This window comes from Melospiza melodia, chromosome 3 (genome assembly GCF_035770615.1).
Source record: "Melospiza melodia melodia isolate bMelMel2 chromosome 3, bMelMel2.pri, whole genome shotgun sequence".
NCBI classification, from domain to species: Eukaryota; Metazoa; Chordata; class Aves; order Passeriformes; family Passerellidae; genus Melospiza; species Melospiza melodia.
In genome coordinates, this window is record NC_086196.1 from 100,305,367 (window position 1) to 100,330,386 (window position 25,020).

Consider the following 25,020-nt stretch of genomic DNA (forward strand, 5'->3'; position numbering starts at 1 on the left):
CACTGATAAGGCACTTCTGCCAACAACTCTCATGACTCTGACTTGAGCCTTTGTTATATGCAGCCTCACGAGAATTTCTGCTTGCTCACAAGTTCGGGAGCTTGCATTTCTTTGAAAGCACAATCATTAAGACTGCTCACCCAAACTATAACATCTTAACAGTTCTCATAATTAAAGATAATACTACCTTAACACAGCAACCATTCCCTACTTCAAAGATGTCTCCAAACTATCAAAATAAGAAGGTACACCATAACATTTCTAAAGACAGAACTAAATCTCACTTCACCATTACATGCCATTGCTAATCCCATGCTTTTGTAACCAAACTTAAGCTACTGTGTGGCACAAGGTAGAACCCAGCTCTCTCTGAACAAGATGACAATTTACTATTTGGCCAATGGACAGGATCCCAATACCCAATCTCAACACAACAGTTTTTTGCAGTGGGTCAGAGCACTCGGTGCTGTCTCAGTCTGCTCTAGCTGGCAATGAATTGGAATTGGTAAAATTAAAACTCCATTAGAATACTAAAGATCCATCTCCCCCTCCCCAAAAGTGCTTCATTCTCAGGGGAATAACATTAGCATTTATGGAAGTAAATGCCTCAAGGTTTTATTAATGTGCTAATGAGCTAGAGCCTTCTACCTTCAGATCATAAGCATGAATCATATTCAGCTCAAAGGTAAAAATACTGTTTCTAGCAGGAATTTTATATCAAGTTCTACTTCCAGCCCCTCCATCACAATTTCATCTTTATGCCTTCTATGCAATTTTCTTTTCCAAATCACACAGGGCTTTGAGCTCAGCAGAACCTTCTACCAAGGACCACCAATCACAGCAAGATGCAAAATCATTTTAATACAGATCATTGAGATATACAGATTATCAAACTTTTTTTAAAAAAGGAAAAAGGAAACAAATGTTTTACAAGTAAGCTCTACAAACTCAAATTGACAGAAATGTCCAAAATACTATGGTTTTTCAGCAAAGAGCTACAGAAAGCAAAATCTGAAAAAATACCAGCTGCTTTAGATTCCTTTAACATTAAAGAGTCCATTGTGGCCACATTATAGTATTTAAATGATCCAGTTTTACTTACAGCAGTTATTTCTAAAACCGTATCTCAATTATAAATCATACAAAAGATGAAAAAATTACTTTGAGAAAAAAAATAACAGGGAGCAGGGTTTTTCATTCCAATATTTGCAAAGTTCCACAGTGCTTGTAACCTTTTTTCCTGCTAATTTAAAATCACGGTCTGATGCCCTTATGGTTGCTCCATGTCACAGCAGAGGTTCATGTCTTCCACAGGAGGGAGCTTTTCTCTTCTTAAGATGACGGTCTGTCGCAGCTCTCAATTTGGAAATGCGTAGGAGCTCTAAACAAGCTGGAGTGCCCCACGCCTGACAGCTTCCACAGAGGATTACCAAAGAAGATTCAAAAACTGGAAAAGAAAAAAACAAACAAACAAACAAAAACCCCACAAAACGAAAGATTAAACATTTATAAACTAAACCCTTCTTGCACCCTTGTTTATATCACACTATTACTATCCCCTAATGCAACTACTTAGTGGAAAAACCTGAAAAATAATATTTCATATCACTGAAAATAATATTTGAATATTTGAAAATATATCTTATATAACACAAAAAGAAGGAATCCTCTCTTTGGTCCACTATTTATGAAGCCAGTAAGTGACAGTCAGCTTTTTCTGGGGTCAACCTTAATGGCTACTTTTTCCAGAAAAACAGCTCTGAGCTGCAATTTCCATCAAGGTAACACTGTGCTATCATCACATTTCCCAGCTGCTACTTCCACAACTGTTTCCTTAGCAAAAAAAAATCACAAAATGCAGAGAAGAGTGATGCTTAAACTGTCCAGTTTTAGAGAAGAGAGAATTTCATATTCCCTGCTAACTTTAGTCCAATGGGTAAATCCTCCTGATGTGTATAGCTAACTGCCATCATTGACAGTGGGAATAACACAAGTACACAAAGGGGACAAGGAGTCCTTGAGGTCTCTTGTAGGATCAAACTTCAAAATATCAGGGGAAACATATGTGATACGTAATAAGTCTGGGCATCATTTTCAGTGTTGAAGATTGTACTAGGCGTTTGCACACTCAGAGAACTAGAGACACCCTACCCACCCTGTTTCCAGGTTTGCAGGAACTTCAAGAAACCATTCTGCCCTGAATAAGCAATTGCTGTATATACATAGATCTATACACACAGATCTAATCCCAGATCAAGGCCCTGTGGAGCAAAATGAGGTAGAAAGGATTAGACAAAATACAACTTCTGTTCCAAAGGTATTCCATGCTGCTCAGAACTCCTTCCTCCTATTAAAGTCTTAAGTGAAAAACAATATTACAAATCTTCCTTGTCTTCAAATGCTTGCTACCATTTCATAGCCAACTATGATATAATCATGCAGACTGTGTTTTGGCTTACACATAATCAACACCTAGTAAAAACAGATTCAGCTGCAAGCTGTGGTCAGCTCCACAGAAGGCTAAACATCAAGTCAGAAAAGCCAGCTCTGACTGATAACTTTGTAATGTTAAATTTTCATTAATCAAAGCTTTATCTAAAATATCTGCAATCTACAGATCACATCAGTTCACACTCTGTGCTTGAGGTAATTTTTCTGAGCAAAACTCTTCTTATTCACCAGTAATTAACCCTGCAAAATTATCATGCTATACGGTAAATGTAAATCTAAAAACCAAATAATAATAATGAAACAATACAGGCCAGATAGCATAGTTTGAAAAGGCAACCAGAATCTTGTTTGTTTAACATTAATAAGTCCCAGAGGGAAATGGGACAGCTGTGTAAAGCCACCTTAGCTGTCCCTTTTTTTGTCATTGTAATTACATCTGTTGCTGATGTTCCATACAATTAAATGTCTGAAGAGTCTTTACAAAGCTCAGGGTGAATACAGATAAAGCTTGGACATAGAAAGTAGATTAAAAAGCATCCTCAGTGATACATTTTGAAAGATACATTTTGGAAAATCTTCTTAGGTCCAGTAAAATCTTTGCTGAGGAACACTGTGTATCAGCACTCACTTGACTTACTGGGACTGCAAGGACTTGAAGTGAACTTGACATCAAATTGTCCAGTGGGACTTGTAGTCACTTAATGGCAATAATTACATTCATTCTATGACTTCTGTTTTCTTTCTTTAAGTTGGGGTTTTTGATTGTTTGGGGTTTTATTGTTGTTGTTGTTGTTGTTGTTGTTTTTCCCTGCATGTGAAAAGAAATTATGAAGCTTTTAAAAATTCTGAAAACGGTCATTTTCTTACAACTTGAAACTGTAACTGAGAAACACAAAATGCTAGAGTCTACTCAAAGATAAAAAGGCAAAGGACAGAGCATAAGGTAGCTAATTAGAACTTGTCTGGGAAACAAGAATTACTTGGTTTCACTTAAATTCCAATATTATAAAGTGATCCACACTGTTTTAACCAAAATTAGATACCCAGATATATAGTTTGAATTTCAGAGTTGCTAAGCATCTAACTGCTTTACTTGGCTTGAAAGAAAAAAAGAATATTAGAAGCTGTAAGAAACAGGAAAAATTTGGAGCATTCTGAAAAAGGAAAATTGTCTCTTGCTATTTAAAGCATTACCTGATATGAAAGATTCTTCAAAAATTACTTTTCAAATACAGACTGGAAAAACACATGCCAACACAAACCTTAACCAAAAAACTTTTTCATTTTCAAGCAGATCAAATGAAAATGAAATATATATACACACAAAGAGTCAGCTGGAATTTTGGGATGCTTAATTTGTTTGATCTAGAAGATAGAAATTTTGTGACAAAACTTTTTTCTACGAAAACCTGTTTTGATTTGAAGAGCTCTGTAAGTAGTATTTAATAAGTAAGACTGTGTATAACTAAGTAAATTATATAAACTACTTACCTCTATCATATCTGTAAAGTTACTATGGCTCACAGACATAAGTGATATACATCAAGTGTGATTCTTTTTCCCTTCAAAGTATTACTTTCTAACAAGATGAAGGGTTAAAATAATCATTTGGCTCTCAACCCTTTCTTATTCCAAATTAGTGAAAATAAACTGTAGGGTACATTCCTTCCTAATCTACACATCTACTTAAACCTGAACATTAATGTGTCCCAGATATTTCATCCCAGTATGGTTCCTTTTTGTGCTACTCTTGCATGGGAGGCATATCAGGATTTTGACTGGAGAGTTGAACCACAGTCTACAGAGGACACGAGTACATGGCAAAACAAATACAAGAAGCAAGCACAGAAAAACAGAATGGATGTGAGGACTCTTCTGCTTCAGTTAGATTTTTGTTTGAAGTTGAAACCTGAACTTGGGCAACTACAGTGCCTCCATCTCAGAAGAAAAATAAAAACATTGTTTTGGAAGCTCACTTCCATGGAAAATGAAATACTCGTATGATCCCTGGATGTTATTGCAACATACATTCAGCTTTACCGAATTCATGAAATAATTTTAAGAGTTTTACAATCCAAAATGGCTTTCCTTAAGGTATTTGTCCTGTCTGGTAAAAGAGACTTATAACAGTCTATGTGATGCACTGCCATGTCTGAGTCATTTGTATCTGAAATAGAATGGACACAAAAGTGTTCATACTTTCAATACTACTGAGTACAGCAAATAAGAGCAGGAGACTGCAAAACTGCCTGCATCTTGGGAGTTTGTGAGAAAAGTTAAGCCTGGGAAAAGGGAGTGTGTGTTGGGAAGGTGTTTTAACATTTTTTATTTCTCATCATCCTACTCTGATTCAATTGCTAATAAATTAAATTGCTTTCCCCAAGTTGAGTCTTTTCCCCCATGGCAGTAACTGGTGAGTGATCTCTTTCTGTCCTTATCCTTATAATCCATGAGCCTCTGGTTATATTTTTCTCTCCTCTGTCCAGCTGAGGAGGGTTGTAAATAGAATTTTGGAGGGCACCTGGTGTTCAGACAGAGTAAACTCATTGCAATAAGAATAAGAATTATTTCAATTAGTTGTCATCATGTCTATAAAGAGAAATAATACTAAAACAAAAATAGATCAGCAAAAATTGACAGTAGAAAAAAGAACTGACTCCAGGTATGAGAAAAAATTTTCAGACCCCACCCAGGTTCACTGAGATTTGGCAGCACATAACCCATACTGAGTCAGGCCAAAACTCAATTACATCTCCAATTCTAACAGTGTTCTGTGAACTTTTGCACGTGTATTTGCAATACCTCACAAAGCTACTATGATCATATCCCCAAATACCAGCTTCAAAATCAACTTTTCAGAAAAAGAAAAAAAAATGTTTAGAGTACCAGAAATAAAGAAATTCGGTTTCCTGCATGCTAATATTCTGTATTTGATTGACCAGTCTTTAAAGAGTTGAGAATTCCAGCTGAAGCTTTTATACAAGTGGGACAATAAGGTGTTGGTCTTCTATGGATTTTTGGTGTTTAAGAAAAGATATAAACCTATCTCTTTCCTCATGTAAGGAATACATGTAATACAAAAATCCTTCTCTGCTCTGTAGTCTGTTTTCACACAGAAAATGTAGTATTTTGGAGAATTTTGCTTGTAAAATGCAGATGACCATCACTGCATATACCTCATTACTTCAAGCTAGCTAGAAACAGCTTGTCAAAATGTCAGTGGCAGTAATAGCCCTTCTCCACCCATGGTTTTTGGGTTTGGGGGTTTTTAAGCTCAAAGAGTTACTGGCATTCACACCAGCAAAAATGCATCTATCTACACAAATTTAAAACAAAAAAAAAGGGGGATATAGGTGTGGGTGTCTTATCCCAAGCAGCTAAATCATAATGAAAGCTCCATTGCAGTTCATTTGAAGTATACCTTAAGCCTCATCTGAGAGGACCACATTTAGCCTTTAGCCAGGTCCTCAAGAGTTCCAACAGCACTCTTCTCATGAGCTGTGCCAGAAATTTAATGTGCATGGGGGTTTTAGGAGGCTCCTTACTCTGGCTAACAGATGAAAACCTTGCACCATTCCAACACCACATATGGAGAGCAGCAGACTCGAGTTTTCTTACATCTATGCTCATTTTAAACAGTACTCAGAACATGCACAAGTTGTTTTTATTAGAGCTGCAGTCAAGAACACGTCAGCTATAATGAAACAGTAAAATTTAAATGCTGCCAAAAATATTTGGCTTTGGTCTGCAGTCAATTTGAGCTTTTGCCCAACATCCACTTGCTCTCCAGTCCCATAGAGAGCTGCTCCTCAAATAGTCTGAAGTTTATTTTGTTTTTACTGCAACTCTTCACTATGCAGCTGCGCAGTAGTAAACATGACCCCAACACAGAGTGGAAGTTTGGCAACAACTTGATTGCAAATATAATCTACAACAGCCATGGAAGTTAGCCAAGCCAAAAGCAGAGTTACAGCTCTTAAAAATTCAGGCTATAAATGGCTATACAATATCACCTTCACACTGCAGTTTGCAAGTGTGCTTAACTGCTGTGCTGTGCTACACCTGCAAATCATTTCTCGGTTTACAAATACTGCAGAATTAATGCTGATGCCCCAGTATCTGATTGTCTCCAAATCAGGTAATAGTAAATGAAGAGTAATAAATCAGTAGTATTGTTTGAAAGATGCATTATTAAACAAGTGTGCAAGTCTCCATGGGATCAGGACCTTGGATGGTGAAGTGATGATCTAAAGTGCACTGGAAAAATACAATGGCAGTGTAATTTTTAAGGCTGAAAGTGATGGCCTCGTTAATGTAACAGATAAAAATTAAAAGCCTTCATCAAGTTTTTAGGATAAATGTTTTAAAGTCTTTCTGAGTTTTAAAGTCTGAGTTTCTAAAGCTTTGTAGTTATAAAACACATGGCTGTGTTTTATAAGATGGAGGGAGCATCAGAAGCATGAATATGTATGAGATTTACTTACAAACAGGCTACAGAAATAGCTAGTACTACCCTTGCTGCTGTTAAAATGAAAACTGAAGTAAAAAGATGAGGTTTCTCTGACAGCAATTGTCTAGTACATATGAAAAGAAGATGAAAATAAAGAGATGCAATTAAGTTAATTGCAACAGAATCTCTGAAGTGAACATTCTTATGAAATTCTGCGGCCAGCTGTCAGAGGTCAGCATATGGAAGAGACATCAAAAGTCAATCCTGACAGCATCTTCCATTCTCAAAACAGCACCAAGTAGATACTTGGCTCAGGGATATACTTCCAAAGTCACAAAAAGCATTTCAAATTAATATCAGTTAGATAATTTCCTCATTTAAACTGGCTTAACTCCTAACTCAACAATTTTTCAACAAATTCAGCTACAGCATAGTCAGGCCCTAAACAAGTGGCTTCCAGAGCAGCTTTGTAATCAGCTTAATTTGTAGCTGTCTCTCCATACTTATCACAATCACATGTTCCTGACTCTCCCCAGTGCCTTACTAGTGGCCATACAATCACATGCTTGAGCAGAGCAGAAGGATGATTTGCTGCACACTAATTTTCAGGGAGGTTAATTTTCAGACACATTAACTCCCAGGTTTCTATCATGCTTGCAGCCCTGGGAATACAAATAATGGCACAAGGTCAAAAAGGTGTAACAGGGATTAGCTGTGCCTCAATGAAACGTGAAACTCTATTGTCACACAGAAGTTCAAGCCTTGGCTCACTACAGCATTTGCAACCCTGCTCAGCAAAGCACATTGACTTGAGGCCTCAGTTACTATGGTGACAAGCATGGAATAAATGTTTATACATAATTAGTTAAATTATCCCTTCAAGAAAGCAGTCGTCCTTCTCACAGGCAGCTACTCATATTTTTAAAATTAAATAGATATAAAAACAAATTAAAATTTTAAAGCTTAAGAATCACTACTATTCATCCACAAGCTAATGAAAATTTACATCTATAATAAGAATTACAAAAAAAAGATAAAAATTAGTCTATGAGAAATCCATTTCTTCTGAAAAACTACACTGTAAATGCCCTACAAAATAAGCTAATGTTTGGTTTCAAACATTTTAGGGTTTTGCTTAAGAAAAACAGCAATGAATAATAAAACTATCTTCTTGCTTAACAAAACCTAAAAAATACTTACTGAATGAAAAACTAATGTATGAATCCTTTTCATCCATGCAATCACTAATTTAAGTCAATCCTACTTGTAAAATATAAGCAGTATTTTCTAACTCTAAGCTTACTGCAAAAGCCATATGCTGATATAAACAAGTTCATTTAGTCAAAATGCTTAGTCCATAAAATCATGAGTAGATTATTTCCTTTTTCAAAAGACTATGAATCAGCAATTACTGTAGAACCATCTGCCACACAGATGAATATTCTGCTCATGGTTTTGGAGAACCCTTTGCCAAAATATTTATGTGTAACTTGAGGGGTTTTTTTGATTAAGAAAATACAGTCCTAAAATGTGAACACTAATCATATTACTTAGGATATAAAATGGCCTTAAATTTAAGGAATACTAAGTTCAGAATAGACAATATGATTTCCTAGGATCAATAACTACAAAAAAATAACAACAAAACTTAACCAAACACAGAGTTCTTCCCCAAAGAAAAACAAACAATTGACAAAATGCAGTGGAAATATTGCCAGCTGGTGAGCTGTCTCTTTCTTCCCACTAGGGGAACTGTTGCCAGCTCTCGCCTATCCACTCACACTACACTCCTCTCTCAGCCTGACCCAGATCCAGCCCTTGTCTCAACTGTGATAATGAAATCAACCTTTATCCACCCAATGGGCATCAACGACTGATTAGTGGTTAGAGATGGGGTTTTGGTGACAGTGGGCAACTAAAGAAGCTTCTAGTCCCTAATACAGCTCTAGCACCTAATACAGCTCTTTTCTTTTACAGAAATTTTTACTCATTTTCCAGTCTGCCAACATAACTGCATGTGTATTCTCTCCCCAGCCCAACTGCTTGATATATTAACTTTAGAAAAACTTCAACTACATGAAGTCTTATGCTAAGAGGGATAAAATTTTAAGAACTGAGTTAGGAAGCACACCTGTGCAGGTTCATACAAGCAGATCATATGTGGAAAACTCCCAATAAGGAGGGCAAAACCAATGGTATATTCCTTTCTCCTGCAGCATGGCAGGAGCCAATACACACACCTGCTATCTACCCACGCACTACAACCTACCGGTAAGGAATAGTGAGTTCCTAACCCTAATAAATTCATAGAATAACATTTAGTTCTCATTTACATGTAGGCTGTAAGTTCCTCCAAGGCAAAGAACTTCTTCAGTGCCCTGCACTTGTTGACACACAAGATATAAAGGGAAGATGTACAGCTGATCATGAAGAAGGAGAACATAATTTTGACTTGCTCTAAGAATAGGCCAAATGCCTTCCTCCAGTTTGCATGCAAATGTATTACTGAAGACAATGCAGGTATTTGAGGGAAGAAACTCAGCTTAGAATCTGATTATCTCTTCAGAAACCGCCCAAATTTTAAAATACCCCCTCAAACACCAACGTTTACAGCTTTAGCATCAAGAGAGTTCTAAGTGATAAACAGTTACATATTTATATAAGCGATCTTTTTTTCAATTGAGTGTTTAGCTGCAGGAAGCAGTGTGTTATTGCAAAAGGCAGTAACTAGATAATTAAGTCAAACTAAATGTTCTTTTATCATTAAGAAGATGTGTTATTATTAATTCACAAAACATTAATTTACATTTACAAGATAATCCACAGCAAGGAACCAGACATCCCCAAACACAGACACTAGAGCTGTTGGTTGTGCCAGATAAATAGCCAGATAAATTGACTATTATGCAGCAAAGCAATTTCAAAGTGGGGGTTCTTTTATCAATACCTTTATTATTTCGAGTTGTTTCCAACTTCTGTGGCACACAGTCTTAAGGATCCTGTTTTCATTTAAACATGAAAAAGTAAAGACAGTAAAGAGTGACCTGAAATATCATTAGTGAGCTGGTCTGTTTATTTTTTCTAATCAGATACAGAAGTTTAGCTAAGACTGATGACATTGCATTTTGAAACTTTTATAAGTCTTAAGAATCCTTTTGTTCTTTCCATTTTTCCTCTACAAAAAAGTATTTAGGCTGGACATACCAAGCAAGGTTGAATTTACCATATTTTAATATCATGTACTTTTCAGTAAGTTAAATATAGATTATACTATGTAAATAACAGTGCACATATAAATACACTATGCATTTGTATGAGAATTTCTGAATCCTCCACCTATTGCATTTCAAAAAGGACATTTAAAAAGAGGGCCTAAAGTCTACACATCCATCTGAGATACTGTGTAAGGTCGCATAGACAATGAATGACAAATCGGTTAAAAATCCTCTATTTCAGCTCACTGGTGTAAACTGAATATTAGTGGAGGTGTTCCCAAAATGACATCCAAAAGAGCATGTGCACTAGAACACTTACCAACTTCACTGATGTTTAACTAATGGATTTGTTTATAGTTGTAGCAAAAAATCACTATGGTCATGACCAAGATTTGGCATCCCAAGCTCCACAAGAAACTTAATACTCAAGTGCTTAGTGATCCCATAAACCAGAAGAGAAATAACAGGGTGGAAGCTAAACCTTGTGCAGATAACAGTGTCTGGCACCTGATCTCTGGTCTTCAGCACAACAGCAGCAGACCAGAGCACTTTACTACAGTTGAGGACACCATTGATCAAGGTGTGATTCACAAACAAGACCACACACCGCCTAGGGACAATTAAGGATGTTGTGGAGCCTATGCACTAGCTCTAAGGGACTGAGCAAGAGAGGCTGCCCACAGCAACAGCTTTTCACTGGTCTCCTCGGGGATGCAGCATGCTTCCAGCTCAGCCTCACTGCTCAGTGAAACTATACTCACTGCCACTGAAATTCCTGGGAAACTGGTTTTATATCTTAACTGGAAGTTATCTGCAGAGTCACCTCAATGCAAACTCTCTCAAAATAGAAATATCCCAAAACTGTCATGAGATACAAAGGTGAACCCTCAAAGCTGGCTACTATGAATGTAGATCTTGAGCAAACACTTAAACTGGCTACTGTGATGCCAAGAACTGAGTACTGTCAACTTTCATCTTATCCTACAACATACATCTATATGTGTATGCATTCAGTCAGAATGACCACCCACATGTTCAGAACAAGATAAAGAACCATCATCACTAACAAATTAACCATTTGAGCCGTAAGATGTGTGCTGTCTGTTACTGAAAAACCAAAGGATTTACACTGTGAGGCAAGTTCTTAATGATTATACAAACTAGATACATAATTGAACACTGTAAAAACAAGATATACTCTTAGAGGGGGAATCCTAACTGCTTCAATGATGGATGTGTTTGTTTTGTTTTTAAAACACTGCTTACTCCACAAAGCTATTTCAAAGGCTCTTACCTCCCAGGGTTTGCAACAGCTTTAGGGTATACCCAAAGGTTTTTGAGTGTTGAAAACCAGGTTATACTGAAATTTATTTCTCTGTAGAATTAATCTAAAATATGCTCTATTTATTGCACTCAGAACAGCAGTGCTTAAAGCTAACAGCCCACACAAGAAGGGCTGCAGGTTGTTCAACATTAAATGCAGATCTTCATTTACAAGTGTGAGAAAAAGTGGAATCCTTCATACACACCAGAGAAATTCTCTCACTGTACCAGATGTGGGCATACCTGGTGTGCTACCCATCTAGACTGACCTGTTCAGGAGAGGCAGATTGGGTACCAGCACCAAGAGGATTACAGATTACTCCTTCACCCTAACAGCATCCCTTCTCTTTTCCCTGACCTTAGGCTAAATCCAATGCTAGCTGCTGCTGCATTTGGATTAGCAAAAGACTGGGTATGTATTCCCTGGTATTCAGGCATTAATTAGTCCCTTACATCCCAGAGTATGATTACAAGATGCAGACACAGAGAATGAAAGCTTTCAGCTGCCTGCTCCTGAGGTCTTGGTTTAACTACTGCTAGAGCTGGAGAGATCATATCCAGCAGCACAAGAGAGTATTGATAACCTGTGTTTATTCTTTGCTACAGATGTCAGAATCAGGAAGTAGCATGTTGCCTCACTGTGCCATGATGGTGTTGCTCAGAATGGTTTCTATTTGCAAGAGGGACACAACATAAACATTTCCCAGACACATCCTACACTTTTAGCTCTGAGGAGGTAGCAAAATACTCCTGTGAGCACAAGTCAGCGAGAAAACTGCAAATTATGTTGACCAAAAAGCCACTACAGTGCTGTTTCTTCTAGTCCAAAATTGGTGTGAGCTATAACAGGAAAAATACACTGACTGCAATTCCACTGAGGTTTGTCAGAACGGCAGTAAGTGCCTCATCCACAGGCTGTGCTTACTCTGGGAACACTGGGTCTCGGGGTCCAGCAGAACTGGATACACTTCAGTAAATATTTTCAGTTCTAACCCATGGAGTCATAGCATTAGTAACATGCTTATTACAACATCGAACAAGTTTCCATATTTTTTTTTAATACCAAGATTTACATGCAGTACAAAGGTCTCATGGCACTGTGAGGTTTAAGTCTAAATCTTCCTTTCCTGGGCATTAACTCTCCTTTGCAAATTTACCAGCTGTTCCTAAATCTGCAGAAGGAGTCGTATGACAATTTCAACTGAATGGGAAAAGACAAACCTGAAGTTCTTTAAAAGATAATACCATTTTTCCAACACAGTCTCATCTCATTAGTACTATCCTAATAACTAAATCTGCACTATCTTTTTTTTTTTCTGGCATTGTTCTCTTAAACGTCTTTTAAGTTATTTATGCATAAATACATGATCCAAGGTCATGGAACATCCAAAATGTTCCATTGCATTCCCCACTAGCTGAAAAGCATTAGAATCATTACTGGTCTTATTGTTCCTGCCACAGACAAGGCTTACAGAAGTGGGTTTTTTGAAACTAGATTTCATATTGAGGACAGCCTGGAGTATCTCTTCTTGTATAATATATGCTGCATAAACTAAGGACAGTACATTTAAGGGTATTATCATCCAGTGGAAAATTGTTTGGCCTTCAGCAAAATTCCAGTGGTGGTACTTTACAGTACAAAATCTGAAATTGTTTTCAGCCTGCAAAGCAGGCTGCAAAATAAAATGCACAATTTTCAGAGAGCAGTATTCTTCTCTATTGACAGAGGAAAGAAAAATAGCACTGTATGACTAAGACATCCAAAAATTCATGGTATTTATTTAGGAACCTCACTGTCATTATGCATACATTTTGTCTGCAGACAGACAAAACTGGAGGGAATTTTGATAGGAAAATAAGAGAAAATGTCTTTATTCTGACTTTTGAAATCTCCTCCAGAAACATTGCAGGTCCTTTCAGGAAAGGAAAATCTCTATTTTTTTCTTATGGGAGAGTTCAGAAACAGCAGGATGGATCAGAAGCTGATATTAAATCGATTGAAGTTATAAATCAATTCCACACCAGAAACTTGATGGTACTTTGCCAAATAAGTAGGAGGCAGCAGCACCATGACTTAACACCATTCCAGGGTAACAAGCTGCACACCATCCCTGGCAAGTGCCCCTTTTAATTAGAAGTCTTCTGTGAGATGAAGGCACAAAGACTTAAATCACTCAAAATCTGCAGATTAACAGAGATTAACAGCAAGTCCTGCCAATTTTTAATTCCTTTAATAGATTCTTTAACTTCAGTGCAAAGCAAGAGCTCCCAGTAGCTTTGGTGACACACACACGTTGCAAAAATGTTGCAGTCTGTTACCTGCAGTCTATTACTTACCTCTAAGAAGGAAGAGGGTGCCAGGAAGCTAAACCTATTTATGGTTCCTTAGGTTAACTATACCATGTTACAAGCACAAAGAGCAAGCATAAAGCCTAGGAAGTCTAAATGCTTGGGATTCAGGACCCAAACCTGCTTTATGTGAACAAAACACAGAAGTCCCATCCAGCAGCTTGAGTGCAATTTCACTTTCTATGGAAATTTCCACACACCACTAAAGAGCTGAGGGGATTTTCTAGTGCTGTGCTGCAGGTGCAAAATACCTGAATACTACCATTAAAAGAAAAAGGTGGTCTCCAATGTTAATCCAAACACTGACAGACAGGCACAGTTGATAGGCCAGGTGCTTTGCACCTTGAGAAAAGAATATCACCTTCTGAATTCCCTGGGAAAGAAAAAAATCCCATCCTGTGGCAAACATATCTTATTGGCATAGAGGGTCATTGGCAAATGACACAGTCCTCAATCTGCACTTCCAAGAGCCTCTGCATGGAACAGCAACCCTAAGCAGAGAATTCCACACACAAGTGACTCTTAGTGTGGTCTCATTGCCTCAGCTAAAGGGCTCTGAACATTTACATTAATATATGTGATCATGCTGCATCACATTTTCCTTGAAAACTCTAACATGCTACTTAATTTTTCATACTGCTGACAGCACTGCAAACGAAAACAGATTACATGAGCAAAAAGATCATGGCAGTACAAGCTGTAGAATAAATGCTCAACTGAGCTAGATGCAACTTAACATATCACACCACAGACAGCATTTGTTAATGCCATTGGTTTTGTCCTCCATGACAACAAAAAGAGGATCATAGACACAGAACCTAGCACTAACTAACTAACTTCTTACAACACATACCGATATGCTAAAAGGTCCTCCACAGGAAAATATGTATGCTGATTAGTTTTGAAAGTGTCAGGTTACTAACAGGTATTCAAAATTTGTCCCCAACTCAAACTGTTAGAGGATCAGCAACAAAGCAGTTCCCTAGTTTTCTCTTTGCTACAAGAAAGACAATGAACAAAGACCTTTTGGCATAGCTTCAGTTCAGATTGTTGTTTTACCATTACATCATTGGTCTAGTTTACTGCCTGAGTCAACACCTTCAGAATTTGCACTGGCCCAAACCTGAACCAGTCAGCCAATACATGACCAGTGATAAAACAGTAATTCAAGATATTGTTTCTGCAATATTGGAGTTACATACATTAATAGCTCACTAACAATCTGTGCCAGCCAGTCTCTACAGCCTTTGTGAGTTACTGCAGGAAGGTAAGAACTTCACAAGTCAGACTGACACACATAAATCTCTAGCAGAATTAAGCAAAATAAGTAAGACTTTGCAAAGGTTGTAAACAAGCACATGAGTGAAAAAAAAAATCAAACACTACTCCAGCACTTGCTTCTATTTGTTGCAAGGTCTTTGAGCAGTCAGCCCATTCATGTTAATGACAAACAAAAGTTGAAAACAAATAATCCTACTACCAGGTGATTTAATTCACAGCATCTAGGGCAGCAAGATCCACAGATCAGAAGCATTAACAAGCGCTGTTTCAGTAAATGCACATATGCAAGAGACAACCATACATCTCCATCCCTTCTAGCAATTTGAAATCCAGCATCCCACAGTGACACAAAATAAACCAATGGGTAACTAAAATTCACCCTATGACCTACAGCTTCACAAGCTTCTGTGCCCCACAGCATTATTCTGGTCTTTCATTAGATAGTTTTTTCAGCTGTGCCTTACTGAATCTGAAAAATATCATCTCCCTTTCCTCCCAAGTCTTGGTACTTTATACATGCTCTCACAAATGTGCCAGAAAATAAGGATAGGTTCCCTTCGATTTCTTTCACCTGAAAAGACAGATGTAGGAGTAAGAAAGATCAATGACAGGCACATTATCCAACCATTTGTCAGTTCTAGTCGGTTTTGTATCTTTAGAAGTGCTTATTATTGGTTTATTGCAATTGAAATGAAAAATCAATATGGTGCATTCGTTTTACAGATCAGGACCTGCACTAATAGGGCAATTCAAACATGCTGAGAAAAGAGTTTTCATTTCTATCTGAAAAGGCTTCCTCTTTTGCTGATAAAGTACATCCTCCCTCACCCACAGTAACTGAAAGCACTTTCTCTCAAAGCCAGTTCATAAATTGCTTTTCTTTCTTCCTTTTACAGAACTACAGAAGAACAAGAGATTATTGATTTTTATAAAACACTACTACATACAAACACACAAACATGCTTTAAAATACTGTATTTCAAGCTTTATTGCACTCAGTCCCAAGAGTTTACCTGCCTTGCTGGGAAAGCTGCTTACAGCCTGTTAAGGGTCAGGACAGAAGATTATTTAATTAGGTGGCAGCCCTAACCCTGGGATAACAGAGAGGGGAATGCTGACAAATTGCATCCAGCAAAGTTTGTGAGTCGGGAATTTTTATATGAAGAGTAGCGCAAGGCAAGACAAAGAAAAATATGCTCAGGACATCAAAGACACATGATATTAAAAAAATCCTCAAAAACTTGAGACATAGCATCACAAACAGCACTTTCAAAGAAACATGCTATGAAATGAGCTAGAGCTCACACATATAAGCAGCAGCACAGAAACTGTTTTCCAGGCATTAGGTCAAGCACTGTGCAAGCCACATCACAATGGTTAACAACATTGAAGATCCCAAACTGATACAGAGTTTACATATTTACCTATCTGTAGCCTTATCAGTTTCCATCTACATGGAGACAGATGTTTTTTACAGTGAGGGTGGTAAGACCCTGGAGCAGGTGGCCCAGAGGGATGGTGGAAGGCCCATCCCTAGGAATATTCAAGGTCAGACTGGACCAGGCCCTAAACAACGTGGCATAGTTGAAGATTTCCCTGCTTATGGTGGACATGGGTGGCCCCTTGGCTGGACTAAATGGTCCCTAAAGGTCCCTTACAATCCAAATGATTCCATGATGCTATGATCCTAGTTTGAATGGTTGTAATTATGCTGCAGCCGAGCTTTACTTCCAGCAAAAAATGACAAAGCGATGTCTGACTCTTACTCTAAAAAAAAAAAATCACATATCAATATTTTTAAAAATATTAGTCAGAAATACAGGTACCATAATGCAAATCATCAAATGCAAGTCATGGTTTTCCACAGACTCATACCTACACACTAATAAACACCATCTTTCACTTTTAACTTCTTTTAGAAGTTAGATGTAAAAGAAAAGCAACTTGGACACATTCAAACAAAAGAAGGGAATTAAAAGTGCACTAGTTCTTCTTTGTACTGCATCTAGAGGTTCAAAACTATTAGCAGCGACATAACTGCATTGCAAGATTAAAATTGTATTTTCCTAAGTTCTTGGCTCTGTCTACTTGGAACTCAAAAAAGTAACAAATAAGGTATTATGTTACTCATTTCTGTTTCTTTTAATCTCATTACATTATTCAATAGAAATTCTAGCTTCCTTCTATTTCATTTAGTTGATTTTTTACTCCAGATTTACATCTGCTAGATACAGCTGCAATGACAGAGATGCAAGGAGCAAGACTGTTTTATATCAGAATTCCTTTTCCTCTTGGAGATCTCAAGTTATTATTTTTTGGCTAGAGGCCAATCAGTTTTAATGCTAGCTTTTAGTGAAATCTAGGAATATTTTATCCCTAGACATCGTATCAATTAGGTTTTTTTCCCCTTAAAAAAGAGACATCCTAACCATCTGTATTTGTTAATAAAAACAGGCAGAAAATTCCTTCCCTGGACCAGACCATTTTTTGGTGTATAACCTCCCACTGTGGCCAGGCCCAGGTTCTAACCAGCCTGTTTTGCTGATTTGTTATGAACTCACATCTTACACTTATGTTTTAGTGCTTGTTTTGTTTTCTGCTGGTGCAAATCACCACCATTCAGTTTCACTCATCACCACCACCTTCACTTAGTTAGTTTTGCCAGGCTTTTCAGTGCAATCTCCCTGACCCACTCTTCGTTCTTCCCGCTAAAACTTCCCCCTTGCTGCATATCAGTTTGGGAACAGAACATGCATCAGTCATGAACAGTTTCTAAGAACTGCACATTTATTGTTCTGCTTTGCTTCAGTCTTCTAGAACAGAACAGCTTTTGATCTATTCTTGAACTCCACAGTCACCCTTCGTTTATGTAGGTCCCTGAGCAGACCTCCCTATGGGAGATTCCCATTCCTCTTAGCATTTGTGCATTTAATTTCAAGATTCCAGGTTTCTCCATGCACTCTAAAGGTAATCTTTGCTAATCTTAGATCAGCTCAGACTCCCACTAATAGGGCAGCAGTGATGAGGCAGTTTCTCTTCCAGAAGGAGCTGAAGGGAGAAGATATTCCATTTTAGACTGGAAAGTTCATGCTCTCAGCTGTGGTCCTAAAAAAATAACCTGGTTTTAAAGCAACAATCCAGTCTTCCCTTCTCCTATGAATTAGCTCACCATTCACCTTGAACTTGACAGAATTAATTTGCATTTCCCTGGCAAAGTGTCTAGCTATTGAGAGCCAAGGAACAAACACCTGAAAAACATCAACATGGTACCAACTCTTCTCTTTGGCAGTATTAACACAACTATACACAATTACTATTTTCTCATCACCACCTCATTTGTTACAGTGTTATATGCTGTGTCATGATGCTCCAAAATAAACCCATTTAGCAGAGAAAGGCAAAAACACCTAAGGAAATGTGGAACCACACCCTCTTTATTAACTATTTTATTTACCCTTTACAGAAGTTTTTGAAGGTGTCATCTGGCCTACTTAAAACTTCACAATATATAGAGATCACTCCCGGAGGGTAAGCCTTACTTATGCAAGCGGTTGCATTGCCCTAAATCTTGCCTCAAAGGAGTTACTGAGACTACATCCTTCAGCTGAGTTTGCATTCAACTCAGTCATTTTATTTTGTAGACTATGCAGGGTACAAAGCTGGCATGAAACAAAGATACATGCATAGACTTTTAAGGATTATCTCATCACTGCACAATTTATTTAGTTTTGTAAAATTAACTATTAGCAGTACTGAAACACCATACTCTAAAAATCTGTTAAATATGGGGGTTGGACTAGATGATCTCTAGAGGCCCCTTCCAACACTAAATACTCTCTGATTCTTTACCAAGCAGCTTTGAGCCTTGATAGCCTCTTGCAATACAATATTAAAAACCTGAGGAAAATAACAGCCAGAACAAAGGGAGAGCAGCCACCTCTCAAAGGCTTGCTTCCAAATGCTTCCTTGCACAGAGCTTCCTCCTGTGGATTTTTTTTTCCCCTTTTGCAGAACACAGAAGTCACATGAGGAAGTTGAAGCAGCAAAGCTTATAAAAATACATACATACACACACACAAACACACACACATACATATGTATAAAATAATTATGCATATTATATATATATATATATACAGTTTATAGCTGAAGGAGACCAGCCTAAGCAAAGGGTGTTTGGGAGAACAAGGACAACCAAGGACAAGCTCTGGCAGTTTCCCTGAGGGAACCTTTCCCTGGGCAGAGGCCTGAACGAGCAAAGATAATAATTGTTAGCACCAGTAGCTGTAGCAGCAATAAACTTTGAGTTTATTAAGTTATTTTTGTACTTATATCTGCTGCCCAGGTCAGGAAATCTGCATCTTTGGAGTCCTTTTCAAGACATTTCAAGCCATTCACTGCAGACCCAGAGTCACACTTAGCCAGACCCAGCACTGAAAATGATCACACGTTCATCTGTCATATCATACAAAGGAAAAAAAAAAAGTGTATGCCATCAGCCTGATCAGTCCTGGTTTAGTAGCAAAAAGAAAAGAGAGAGTTGTGTTTTGTAGTTAACATTTAACACAAAAGGCCTATTAAAAGGGACCTTCGGGCAGCCCCAAAAATCCCCTTTCCCCCACATGCTTATGAGGAGCAGCTGAGGGACCTGGGGTAGCTCAGCCTGGAGGAGGCTCAGGGGGGACCTCATTGCTCTCTCCGAGTAACTGGAGTCCGGCCTCTTCTGCCCTGCCTGCAGTGAGGAGACCTGAGAAAACAGCCTCAAACTGCGACAGGGGAGATTTGGATTAGAGACTAGGAAAAAAGATTTTTTACTGGTCTGGTGGCCAGACATTGGAATGGACTGCCGATGGAGGCGGTGGAGTCACCAACCCTGGAGGTGTTTAAGAGGCGCCTGGACTTGGTGCTGGGTGATGTAGTTTAGTGGTTTAGAGATTACAGTATCAGCGCCGGGCTGACAGTTGGACTCAATGACCCCAAAAATCACTTCCGCCCTTGACAACCCCACAACCGGCCCACCGCCATTTTGCGCTCCCAGCTCCCCACCCCGCCGATGATGTCATGACCTCGCCCCGCCCCCCGGCGCAGAGGAGTACCCGGATGTGAGAGCCCCACCCCCTCCGCCCCGCGCCAGCGCCGCTCGCGCCCCCTCCCTTGCTTGTTCGCTCCGTGCGCGGGTCAGCGGAGCCTTTGCCGCAGTGACGGGAGTGGGATCGGTAGCGGGATCAGGAGCGGACTGGGAGTGCCAACGGCGGCGGCGACGCCGGACAACGCACAGCGAGGCCGGGGTCGGCGGATTCATCTGCGGGGGAGACGCCTGACGCCCACCCGCCGCCATGGTGAGGACCCTCCCTCGCTTCCACTCCCTAGCTCTTCCCCCCTCCCCGCTCCCGTCCCGCTGGAATATTCCAGACCGGGCCGGGTCCCCCACCCCCGCCGCCCCACCACCGCCGCCCCACCACCGCCGCCGCCCCACCACCGCTCCGCCTCGGCGCTGCCCTGCCCCTGACCCGGCTCCTCCCGCCCCCGGGCAGTCCACGTCCTCCCGCGGGCGAGCGCCTCTTTGGGCTTCCTCCTCGGCTCTCCCCGGCGGCGGGTGCATTCCCCGCTCTGCTCCGCCGCCCACGGAACCCCGCTGGCTCTCCGCCTCCTCCCTCCAGCGCCTTGGGAGCGCTAGTCGGGCTCGGCCCTTCCCTTCCCCAGCACCCTCTCACCTCACCCCCACCCGACCCTACCCGCGGTCTGGGGATTCGCATTGCCCGTGCTGCGCCTCGTCTGTTCCTCGGAGGCACTGTCGGTCCCCGAAGCCGTTTCCAAGCGAAACTCCGGCGATCTCGGCGGCGCTGCCGTGCGGGGGTTGTTTCGCAGCTCCGCGGGGTTCTCCCCCCGCCCCCGGTGCAGCAGCAATAGCTGTTCGTATGCGGACCGGAAAGCTGTAATGCACGTAGCCCAATGGACGGGATAATGTGCGCTGTAACTGGGCTGGGGTGGAAAGCTGACACTTCACATACGATGGGTACTCGGGGTCTGCGGGAGTGCGATGTGTCCAGGTGTGTGTGTGCGCGAGAGTCGCTTTGTTTTTTCAATCAAGACGGGTTTAAATTTCCTTTTTTCTGCTGTAAAATTAACCTGGAGATACAGTATGGAGTCGTGTAGTATTTTACGTCGACACTAGGGGTGTCTGCTGCTTTTCACCGCTGCCAAGAAATCAACGCCCTGTTTTTTAATAAACATTTATTTTAACCTAAATTATCCAGTACCCTGGCTGCAGGAAGACCTGGCAACATTTTGGTTTTACCGCTGGAGAAGTACAAGTAGTTTAAATGTTTTTTGTTGTTGTTTTTAGCCCTTTCAGAGCGAGGCCAGCTGGTTATCACAATGCACATTAGACCTCACAGGGCCTGGAAGTCAAAAATAGGTTTCCTTTTGTTTTTAAGCAGACATTGCAATCTTTCCTTTAAAAAATAAAGTTGTGGCAGAATCAGATGTGCCATGCTCAGGCTGGTTTTTTGTGTACACTTTAATAGATGTGCATTTGGAGAAGTGTTTTGAAGTGTATAAATCTTTGGTTTCGGTTGCGAGCACATCAAGACGGCGGGGGGGGGGAAGAAAAGTTCATCTTTTGAGAACAAGGTATTAAGGAATTTGAGGCTTAAAAAAATTATTATCACTTATGCCATGGTTGCAGTACTGATAGTTACTTTGAATGTATAGATCATCATGAACAGTGATCATTTTCCACACAACAGTTGTGTTCATCCTGCCAGTAGTTGGATCTTCTGTGAAAATTTTGTTCTCAAAGACCTGCCATATGTGACACCCTAATATATATAAATGGAAAGAAATATTATTTAACTGTGATGCCCATATGCATGTCAGGAGACTTTAATGAACTTAACTTTAATGTATTATTAGCTTTGACTATTTTTTTCATCCGTTCTGTTGTAATTAAAGCTTTCTAATGATCTTTTGATGATGTAATCATGTTGATCATTACTTCATTGCTTCCTGAATAGTGTTTGTGTATGATGCATTGCAATGTAGAAATATATATGCTGGGGAAAAAAGATGTTATGTTATGAATGTTATCTCTGCCAGTAGAGGTGCTTGTTTTCTCAAGTAAGCATAGCGCTACTGTAGCTATATCACTACACTGGTTCTGGTACCACCTGATCTTAGGTGCCTTTTAGTCTGAAAATCAATATAAAATGATACATTAACAAAAAAACACACCCAGCATTTAATTTAAGTTGCTATTCTTTTTTTTTTTTTTTTTTGTCATTAGTCAGGGAATGTTTTCCTGACTAATTGAAAGAGTTCAGTTTTAATGGAGTACATCGTGTTTCAACCCTTATGGTATTAGAGAAATTCCTTTTTCACAGTCTAGAACAACATTTCCTTTATGCTCTTGCAGAATGAGAGAGCTGACAGTAATCATGAAAAAAGAGGTGAATGTATTGTTGTGTTTGTAGTAAAACAAAAACATGTAGTGAGTCAAAGAATGTTCTTCTGGATGTTTAGGTATAGCCGGTTCTAAAATAATCTATCAGAGCATACGATGACGAGTCCATTACATAATGCTGGAAGTAATGTTGATAAGCTATTTTTGTCAGAGTTGACTTAGCAAGTTTTTCCTATGAGTAGTGTTTTCTAGGAAAAGGTAAACAGCACAGATAAAGGTATTAAATGATCTTAGTTTTAGATAAATTCTGTCTTATTGGGATGGTCTGTGTTCTGGTTCATATCCAGATCTTGAACTTCATAGATGTAGTACAGAAGCCCCAGAATTCTGCAGGAATCGCCCAAAACATGTTACATTGTGCATCTGTCTTAACTAGTCTCTTATTCAGTTGTTTTGACTCACTTCACTTGAATACTAGAGCCTCTAGTGCATTTTCCAGAACTGATCTGACACTGGTTCTAAATTATTGGAGTAAAGAACCTCCTAAATAGGTTTTTAATAAAATGAAAAAAAACAACCCCATAAGACCATCTTAAACAATTCTTTACTATTTAGCGGGGAGGGTGTTACATGCTTTGCTTATAAGCAGAACAAAAAGCTAGTTATTCCTAAACAGGGAGATAGAGCCTGTTGGTAGAGAGGGGAAAAAAAGACTTTTTAAAAAGTAATTATATTTTTTCACCATTCCTGTGGTAGAAGTAGGATTCTGTTTTTATGTGGTTTAACTATTAATTTAACAATAGGGAGAATGACAGTTGAGTAGTTGAAGGGAAAGTAGTTTGTGGCGGGCATACCTCAGAATCTTCAGTATATTCATGACCTAAAGCATCTGGCTTAGCAGGTGAAAGGAAAATTTTAAGGGAGTGGATTAATAACACCTAAATTTTGGGCTTTGCTCATATCTTAAAGTAGATGGGACTGTCCTCTGTCTATCGGTGCCAGAAAAAGAGAATTCAGTAATTCTGGTATTTCCGAGGGAATGAGATGAGGCAGAAATGCACATTTTTATGCCAAACCATTTCTCTCTGTCTGCTTCTGCCACCTCATAGAATGGGTCAGGTTGGAAGGTTCCACAATGGGTCACCTGCTTCAGCCTCCCTGCTCAAGCAGGGCTGTCCTGGAGCGCATTGCACAGGATTGTACCCAGATGGTTCTGGAATATCTCTGCGGAGGGAGACTCCGCACCTTCTCTGGGTGTTCTGTTCTGCTACACAGTACACAACACAGTGAAAAATTCTTCCTCACCTTCAGGTGGAACTTCTCTGTGTCAGTTTCTGCCCATTGCTCTTGTCCTTTTGCTCAGCACTACCACACAGAGCCTGGTCCGTCCTTCTGGAGCACTCCCTTCAGATACTGACATTGATTAGGTCCTGGCTCCCTCAGCCATTCCTTCTAAGAGAGATACTCCAGCCCCTTAATCTGGGTGCTGAAGTGGTGCTTACCTGGCAGTGTTACAGAAGAAATAGCTTTTTTTAATTGTAGGTGTCCTTAATATTCTTTTTCTACTGTAATTCATAAATTAATCTTGCATAAGATTTTTCACATTGCTATGATTTTTATTCTTCTAGTTTGAAGAATTGTTTTGCTTTCCCTCCCCATTTTTGCTGCCTGTATTTAGCAGTGTTTCACTACAGAAAACTGTATCCTCTCCTAAAACATTTTAAATCTGAGTGGTAGTTGAGCGTAAAGTTCTGTAGGTTGGACTCAGTGATCTCAGAAGTCTTTTCCAACTGAACTGATTCCATGATTCCAAAGACTTTGGTGTAACTATATGAAATGATGATGAAAAATTGTTTTAATGAAAAAACATTTTTTGTAGCTTGAGCTAATATGTGACTTCTTGAAAACAATTTGCTCTCGATTTCCTTGCTCCTCGTCTTCCTTGCCAAGCCTGTTTTCCCTTCTCTGTGTAATATCATTTGTCAAGTTGTAATTAGGAGACAGATTAATAAAAAATTAGAACAGTTCTTTGTTCATTGGCAGCCAGTTCATATAGTGACACATTTTCCAGTTTTCCATTGTTGTTTTCTTCTGGACTATATATTTTTCTGTTTTCCTGACCTTGTTTATTCCTGTATGTTCCTTGGGAGTAAAGGGGACTGGCTGTTTTCCATACTTCCTACATGCTATTTCTTTGCCAGAATCAGCAGAAACAGAGAAGTTGCTACTATGTGATGTCCTTGTCATGATCCAAGTCTTCTGCTGCGGGAGGAGTGAGCACTGTGAGGATGAGGGAGTAAAAATTGAGATGGTGGGGAAGGAATGATGAGAGGAATATGTCGGCATAAAAAGTGCTTGTGCTTAAAGGTTACGCAGCTGGAACCTCTGAGCAGGATAACATTAGAAAATAAGCATCTTGTTTGACTCTCAGGCCTATGTTAATTAAAATATAGAAAAGTTAGAACTCTTGAAACAGTTGGAATTTTTTTGGCTGACATGATTATATAAATTACTTAAATATGTTCTTTCTTTCCCAAAAACGGTAAGAA

General features: G+C 39.3%; 1 protein-coding gene and 1 long non-coding RNA gene across 2 annotated transcripts in view; one reads left to right on the plus strand and one right to left on the minus strand.

The window, feature by feature from the left end:
- Positions 1-840: 840 nt before the first annotated feature.
- LOC134416086 (uncharacterized) lies at positions 841-21,063 on the minus strand. Its single transcript, XR_010027176.1, has 2 exons — positions 20,805-21,063; positions 841-1,447 (listed from the first exon to the last, which is right to left on the minus strand). It is a non-coding gene; the product is annotated as an uncharacterized LOC134416086 (long non-coding RNA).
- PPP3R1 (protein phosphatase 3 regulatory subunit B, alpha) overlaps positions 20,175-25,020 on the plus strand; it is a 37,194-nt gene continuing 32,348 nt past the window's right edge. The window contains exon 1 of the mRNA XM_063152287.1: positions 20,175-20,408. Coding sequence (XP_063008357.1) covers positions 20,406-20,408 — 3 coding nt within the window. The 5' untranslated portion in view covers positions 20,175-20,405. The remainder of the gene's footprint in view (positions 20,409-25,020) is intronic.